At 45.6% G+C, this 7,537-nt stretch overlaps 1 protein-coding gene across 4 annotated transcripts in view; it reads right to left on the bottom strand.

Moving 5' to 3' along the window:
• Positions 1-251: 251 nt before the first annotated feature.
• The window catches only part of SORD (sorbitol dehydrogenase), a 91,877-nt gene continuing 84,591 nt past the window's right edge, over positions 252-7,537 (bottom strand). For 3 of the 4 annotated variants that reach the window (XM_075342705.1, XM_075342706.1, XM_075342707.1), the window contains 2 exons: positions 921-1,042; positions 252-825 (listed from right to left, as the gene is read on the bottom strand). In XM_075342705.1, coding sequence (XP_075198820.1) covers positions 660-825; positions 921-1,042 — 288 coding nt within the window. In that variant the 3' untranslated portion in view covers positions 252-659. The remainder of the gene's footprint in view (positions 826-920; positions 1,043-7,537) is intronic. The other variant, XM_075342708.1, reaches the window with a different exon arrangement.

The following is a 7,537-nucleotide window of genomic DNA, read 5'->3' as shown; positions in this document are numbered from 1 at the left end:
CAAGAGGAAGATGAGAGACACCAGACCCAACAATGCAGATGAGGTGAAGGCTGCTATCAAAGCCACCTGGGCTTCCATAACACCTCAGCAGTGCCATAGGCTGATCGCCTCCATGCCACGCCGCATTGATGCAGTAATTCATGCAAAAGGAGCCCCGACCAAGTATTGAGAGCATTTACTGTACAGACTTTTCAGTAGGCGCCAATATTTCTGAGTTTAAAATAATTTTTCCAGTGGGTCTTATATAATATTCTAATTTTCTGAGATAACGACTTTTGGGTTTTCATTGGCTGTAAGCCATAATCATCAACATTAACAGATATAAACACTTGGAATACATCACTCCGTTTGTAATGACTCTATATAATATATGACTTTCACTTTTTGTATTGAATTACTGAAATAAATTAACTTTTTGATGATATTCTAATTTATTGAGATGCACTTGTATATTCTTGTTCTGAAATATAAAGTCAAGCACTGGCTTCTTATTTTTCTAATTTGGTAAACCAAAGAAATGTGAACTTTTAGAACCAGAAATGTTTATGTAGAATACATTTATGAATGAAGAGTTTATTGAAGCACATGCAAGGTAAAGTTCATTTTTTTACATTACTAGTGGGGCCCTCTAAATAATATTATAGGCGACACTACTTGTTTTATGGGTTCTGGTCACTCTGGTCACATTTCAACATAACTTTCACTCCTTCTCCTCTCATTGTGGTTTCAAATGCTTCTAGTGCCTTTTCTAAGGGAAAGCGATGTGTAACCAAAGGAGCCACATTCACTCTTTTAGATGCCAGCATTGAAATAGCCATTGGCCATCTGCAAATAAACAAAAACAAACCAGATTGTACATTTCATCAGGATAATTTAGCACAACTTTAGTTTATAATAAATTTTGTAATATTAAAACTTACGTATTGCAGTATCTGAAAATGCCCCTGATATCAACCTCTCGCACAGCAGCATTCACAATGGGCACGTTGACCATTGCTGGACCCAAACCAACAAGTATTAAAGTCCCACCAGATCTTGTTGCCTGTAGATAAGCATACAAAAAAAACGAGAAAGTTAAACCATCACCACAATCACTACTAAAAGGAATAAGGCAGTCAACATTTCCACAATTCAGAGACCGTTGCCAATCTCAGTGGGGTTGTCCAGCATAGACGGAGTCATTCTATGTGACTGCAGGCATCTGAATCATGACAGCGGGTGGTGTGCGGTTGTCAGGAATTCCTGGTATAGCTAGTGAGAGCGCATGGTAATGTGACTTCAAGTATACGATTTGCTTACTTCTGAACACTTTCCAAATAGATGTCCCTGGCTTTTCTCAATACAAGGTAGGCTATGTTCACATGTCCTGTAATCCTCCATTAGAATGGATCCTGCAGAGATCTATTGGCAAAAAGATCTGCAAACAACATATTTTTTTTTGCAACACAAAAGTAAGAACAGAGGGCACTCACCATTTGCTGGCAAAAAACTTGTGTTTATTGATTACATAGAGCAGGCATAAAAAAGGACGGAGGGGAGAGGGACCGGCCACACACGAAGACAGCTGTTTCGCACCGGCAACCGGCGCTTTGACAAGTCCCTTGTCAAAGCGCCGGTTGCCGGTGCGAAACAGCTGTCTCCGAGTGTGGCCGGTACCTCTCCCCTCCGTGCTTTTTTATGCCTACTCCATATAATCAATAAACACAAGTTTTTCTGCCAGCAAACGGTGAGTGCCCTCCGTTTTTACTTTTTTGTTGCACCAATTTTCAGTCCTCCTGTGAGGTTGCACCCCTTATGGCAGTTCCATGCTAGCACACAATCTTTCCCGTCTATCATGACAGGTGATCTCCTGCATTGATTGCTGGCTGGAGGCTGTGCCCGGTTTTCCTTCTTCTTGCACCGACAACTTTTTTCTGTTGTTAAATAACTGATCCATTTTTTTTTTACATGGGAATCTATAGAGAACGGATTGCTATGTAGTTATCCATTTTTTTTTCCATTTGTAATGGATCCACTTTTTCCTTACACGATCCATTAAAAATGGAAGATAAATAACAATCTGTTAACAGATATGTTCTCCATAGACTCTCATGTTAAAAAAATGGATCTGGCAGAAATCACTTTGACAACAAATCTCTGCAGGATCCGTTGTAACGGATGATTACAGGAAATGCGAGCTACACCTAACCTGAGAGAAGCCAGGCACATCTAGTCAACATGTGATCGGAAGTAAGCATAACGTATACTTGTGGTTACATGGCCGCTAGCTCTTATCAGCAATTCAGGTGAATCCTAACAGCACACCACACGCTGTCCAGATTCAAAATTCTGCAGTCCCACAGAATGACTGACAAATTTTATCAGAAGACAGGACAACCGCTTATCGTCTGACACTTTACAAAATTAAAGAAAACCTCTTAGTCAATTCATGTTGCCCAAAGTACAAGAAGCATGGATCACATGAGTCACTATTGAACCCAAAGCTGTTTTAGTCATAAATGCGTTCAAGAAAAAAGTTTAAAAATCCTGCTGGGGAGATCAGTTAGAGATAAGACCAGTCTGGAACCGCTACCGATGGCTTTTCCCACCACTGCTCTGCGGGAGGAGGTGCAGACAGAAGGAGGCAGACAGCCACCGTACAGAGGAGGGGACAGACACAGGAAGCGGTGCAGGGGACACCGACCTCCCGGGAACGTCCGCCTGAACATGCTCGTACAGGACAAAGGCCCCCAGTGAACAGCGCCGTCCGCAGAGACCGGCTGAGAGTAGGGCTGTCATACTGGGAATGCTTGGCTCAGCCTGGGACAATGGATCTGCACAATGCGTAGAGAAGTCTGGAGGAATCGTGCCAGCAGCGATGACAGCTGGGGTGCCAATGGATACATTGCAACTAAGGGGCACTTTGCACACTACGACATCGCAGGTGCGATGTCGGTGGGGTCAAATTGAAAGTGACGCACATCCGGCATCGCAGGCGATATCGTAGTGTGTGAAGCCTTTTTAATACGATTAACGAGCGCAAAATTGTCATAATCGTATCATCGGTGTAGCGTTGGTCATTTCTATAATTTGGAAATGACCGATGTTACGATGTTGTTCCTCATTCCAGCGGCATCACACATCGCTGTGTGTGAAGCCGCAGGAGCGAGGAACATCTCCTACCTGCATCCTGCGGCTCACGCCAGCTATGTGGAAGGAAGGAGGTGGGCGGGATGTTTACGTCCTGCTCATCTCCGCCCCTCCGCTTCTATTAGCCGCCTGTCGTGTGACGTCGCTGTGACGCCGCACGACCCGCCTCCTTAATAAGGAGGCGGGTCGCCGGCTAGAGCGTCGTCGCAGGGCAGGTAAGTGCATGTGAAGCTGGCGTAGCGATAATGTTTGCTACGCCAGCTATCACCATGATATCGCAGCTGCGACGGGGGTGGAGACTATCGCGCTCAGCATCGCAAGCATCAGCTTGCGATGTCTTAGTGTGCAAAGTGCCCCTAAGTCACTGAAATTAGATCACCACCACTGCTCTAGTTGACCGACTGGACTCTACCAATTTAAATATATGCGACCTGTGGAGAAGCCGACCAGTTGTGCCACCAGACTGGTCTTAAAGTCTACACTCCCATGTTTCAGACATACACAGCTACAATCGTAGCTCTGATTCATGCTGCCTGCGGTTTGACCACATAAATTGAGAAACATGTCTGCTTTCATTTTGATGAACTCTCTGGAGTATTTTGTAGTTTATGGTGTAATCTTGTCATTTGAGTGGCTTTATAGAGCATAATGGAGTAGAGTTGAGCGAGTAACTAACTATTCGTACTCGCTATACTCATACCGAGTACTGTCAAATACTCGCGTATTTGTTCCGAATAGCATGTGCAGTGCAAGTCAATGGGTAAAAACTTGCAAAGTAACGAGTAACCTGAATGCCGCACTATTCCTGCTAGTAGCAAACAGTGCAGCATTCGGGTTACTCGTTACTTTGCGAGTTTTTCCCATAGAGTTGCACTGCACATGCTATTCAGAACAAATACGCGAGTATTTGACACTACTCGTTATGAGTATAGCCAGTACGAATAGTTAGTTGCTCGCTGAACTCTATAATGGAGACATCATACTTAAAAAAACAAACAAAAAAAAACAAAACAGCAGTATCATGTAAAAAGAATCCTACATAGTTACATAGTTACTTAAGTTGAAAAAAGACCTGGGTCCATCTAGGTCAACCTTCCTCCACCAGTTCTATATCTTGTCCCTAAGTCATTTATAACCAACAATGTTGTGTGCACTGAGGAAATCATCCAGCAATTTTTTAAAAGCTGTTATAGTATCTGCCATTACTACCTCTTGTGGTAGGGCATTCCACAGTCTGACTGCTCTATCTGTAAAGAACCCTTTCCTATTTAGAGGCCGGAATCACTTTTCTTCCACTCGCAGTGTATGCCCCCTGGTCCTTAGTATTGTCTTTGAAAGGAATCAGTCATGTGCCAGTCCTTTATATTGACCACACATGTATTTATACATATAAATGAGATCTCCTCTGAGACGTCTTTTTTCTAAGCTAAACATATCTTACTTTTTCAACCTCTCATGATTTAGGTGGTGTCACACATAGCGACTACGACAACGACGTCGCTGCTAAGTCACCATTTTCTGTGACGTAGCAGCGACGTCCCGTCGCTGTCGCTGTGTGTGTCATCCAGCAATGACCTGGCCCCTGCTGTGAGGTCGCCGGTCGTTGCTGAATGTCCTGCTTCATTTTTTGGACGTTGCTCTCCCGCTGTGAAGCACACATCGCTGTGTGTGACAGCGAGAGAGCGACGAACTGAAGCGAGCAGGGAGCCGGCGTCTGGCAGCCTGCGGTAAGCTGTAACCACGGTAAACATCGGGTAACCAAGAAGCCCTTTCCAAGGTTACCCGATATTTACCTTGGTTACTAGCGTCCGCCGCTCTCACACTGCCAGTGCCAGCTCCCTGCATACGTAGCTGGAGTACTCATCGGGTAATTAACCCGATGTGTACTCTGGCTAGGAGTGCAGGGAGCCAGCGCTAAGCGGTGTGCTCTCACGCTGCCAGTGCCGCCTCCCTGCTCCCTGCACACGTAGCTGGAGTACATATCGGGTAATTAACCCAATGTGTACTGTGGCTAGGAGTGCAGGGAACAGGGAGCCGGTACTGGCAGCGTGAGAGCAGCGGATGCTAGTAACTAAGGTAAATATCGGGTAACCAAGAGAAGTGCTTTCCTTGGCTACCCGATATTTACCTTAGTTACGCTTCCACGTGTCGCTGCTGGCTGGGGGCTCTTCACTGGTCGCTGGTGAGATCTGCCTGTTTGACAGCTCACCAGTGACCATGTAACGACGCAGCAGCGATTCTGATAGGGTCAGATCGCTGGTCGTGATCGCTGCTGCGTCGCTGTGTGACACCACCTTATGGGAGGCCTTCCATTCCTTGAACTCCTTTAACAAAGAAGTTGTTGATAGTGCCATGTGTGAATGTGCTTACACCAATTTTCTGCCTATTTATCTAGACCACTGCCACAATTGGAGACACTTTTATTCTTGTGCGTAACTTTGCAGTTATTTAGTCAAAGGTGAACTCAGGTTCTATTTGTTTACAGGTTGATGACAGCAGAAAATCCTGATAACTTTAACCACTGCCCATAATGTAAGTATAATGTCTCTCAAGAAACAGATGAGATAACTGAGGGCTGATAAATGAAAATGAATGTGATATGGCCCTATGTATTGAACACATGGGTGGAAAATGGAGTTGATAACTGGACTATCATGCTAATTAGTCTTTTCTCTACTTAGGGGTGCTTCACAAACAGCGAGCTCGCTGCCGAGATCGCTGCTGAGTCACGCTTTTTGTGACGCAGCAGTGACCTCATTAGCGATCTCGCTGTGTGTGACAATGAGCAGCGATCTGGCCCCTGCTGCGAGATCGCTGCTCGTTACACACAGCCCTGGTTCGTTTTCTTCAAAGCCGCTCTCCTGCTGTGACACACAGATCGCTGTGTGTGACAGCAAGAGAGCGACAAATGAAGCGAGCAGGGAGCAGGAGCCGGCGTCTGACAGCTGAGGTAAGCTGTATCCAAGATAAACATCGGGTAACCAAGGTGGTTACCCGATATTTACCTTAGTTACCAGCCTTTGCAGCTCTCACGCTGCCAGTGCCGGCTCCGGCTCTCTGCACATGTAGCTGCTGTACACATCGGGTTAATTAACCCGATGTGTACAGCAGCTAGGAGAGCAAGGAGCCAGCGCTAAGCAGTGTGCGCGGCTCCCTGCTCTCTGCACATGTAGCTGCATTACACATCGGGTTAATTAACCCGATGTGTACTGTAGCTAGGAGAGCAAGGAGCCAGCGCTCAGTGTGCGCGGCTCCCTGCTCCCTGCTCACACTGGTAACTAATGTAAACATCGGGTAACCATACCCGATGTTTACCTTAGTTACCAGTCTCCGCAGCTTCCAGACGGCGGCTCCGTGCAAGCGCAGCGTCGCTTGCACGTCGCTGCTGGCTGGGGGCTGTTCACTGGTCGCTGGTGAGATCTGCCTGTTTGACAGCTCACCAGCGACCATGTAGCGATGCAGCAGCGATCCTGACCAGGTCAGATCGCTGGTCGGATCGCTGCTGCATCGCTAAGTGTGAAGGTACCCTAACAAAGGAGATTTCTAAGTTACAGTTCTATATTTAGTTACATGACAGTGTTTGATTAGTTACTATGTTGTGGGTGTGATGTGAGTGTCCCTGCTGGATTGGGCTACAACACGTGTCTACTGAGGACATTAGGCTGTGCTAAATGAATTTCTGCCAATCCTTCTTTTTACAGCCAAGACTAGCAGGAACCACTGTCTGCATCACTCCCATCCTCACGTAATTAAAGAGGTTGGACACTACTTTAACATTGATGGCCTATCCTTAGGATAACTCATCAATGTCTCATCAGCTAGAGTCCAGCACCCCAATGATCAGCTGCCCTCAGTGCCGACAGGGGCAGCAGGCAATACTCAGTTCCAGAGCTGCCTCAGCTTCTGATACCGGGTACTGCACATTTGTTAATGGGGCAGCTCCGAAACTGAGTATTTCTGGACGCCTGCTGCCGACATCGAGAACAGCTGATCGGCGGGGGTGCTGGACCCTAGCCAATCAGATTTTGATGACTTATCTTAAAGACAGGCCAAAATAAAAAACTTAAAGATGAAAATAACTATTTAAAGAATAATTATTTTATCCATTCTTTGTTTAATAAAATATATAAGGTTTTCAAAACATTCTGCATCAATTACTTACAGATTTTGAGATATCTGCTTGTATTCATTCATTGTGTTTTTCCAGAGGGGAAAACCCTGCCCTAATCATAGAATACATAGAATACATTGTCCTGTGTTTGGCTGAGTGAGTATTTCCTGTCGTATCTTGTACTTTATTTATGAAGGTGGAACCCATAAGTAGAAACTAAAGGTGGTGTCACACACAGCGACGGCGACAACGACGTCACTGCTAAGTCACCATTTTCTGTGACGTAGCAGCGACATC

Source organism: Anomaloglossus baeobatrachus, chromosome 4, assembly GCF_048569485.1.
Source record: "Anomaloglossus baeobatrachus isolate aAnoBae1 chromosome 4, aAnoBae1.hap1, whole genome shotgun sequence".
NCBI lineage: Eukaryota > Metazoa > Chordata > Amphibia > Anura > Aromobatidae > Anomaloglossus > Anomaloglossus baeobatrachus.
This window is presented reverse-complemented; position numbering and strand designations above follow the sequence as displayed.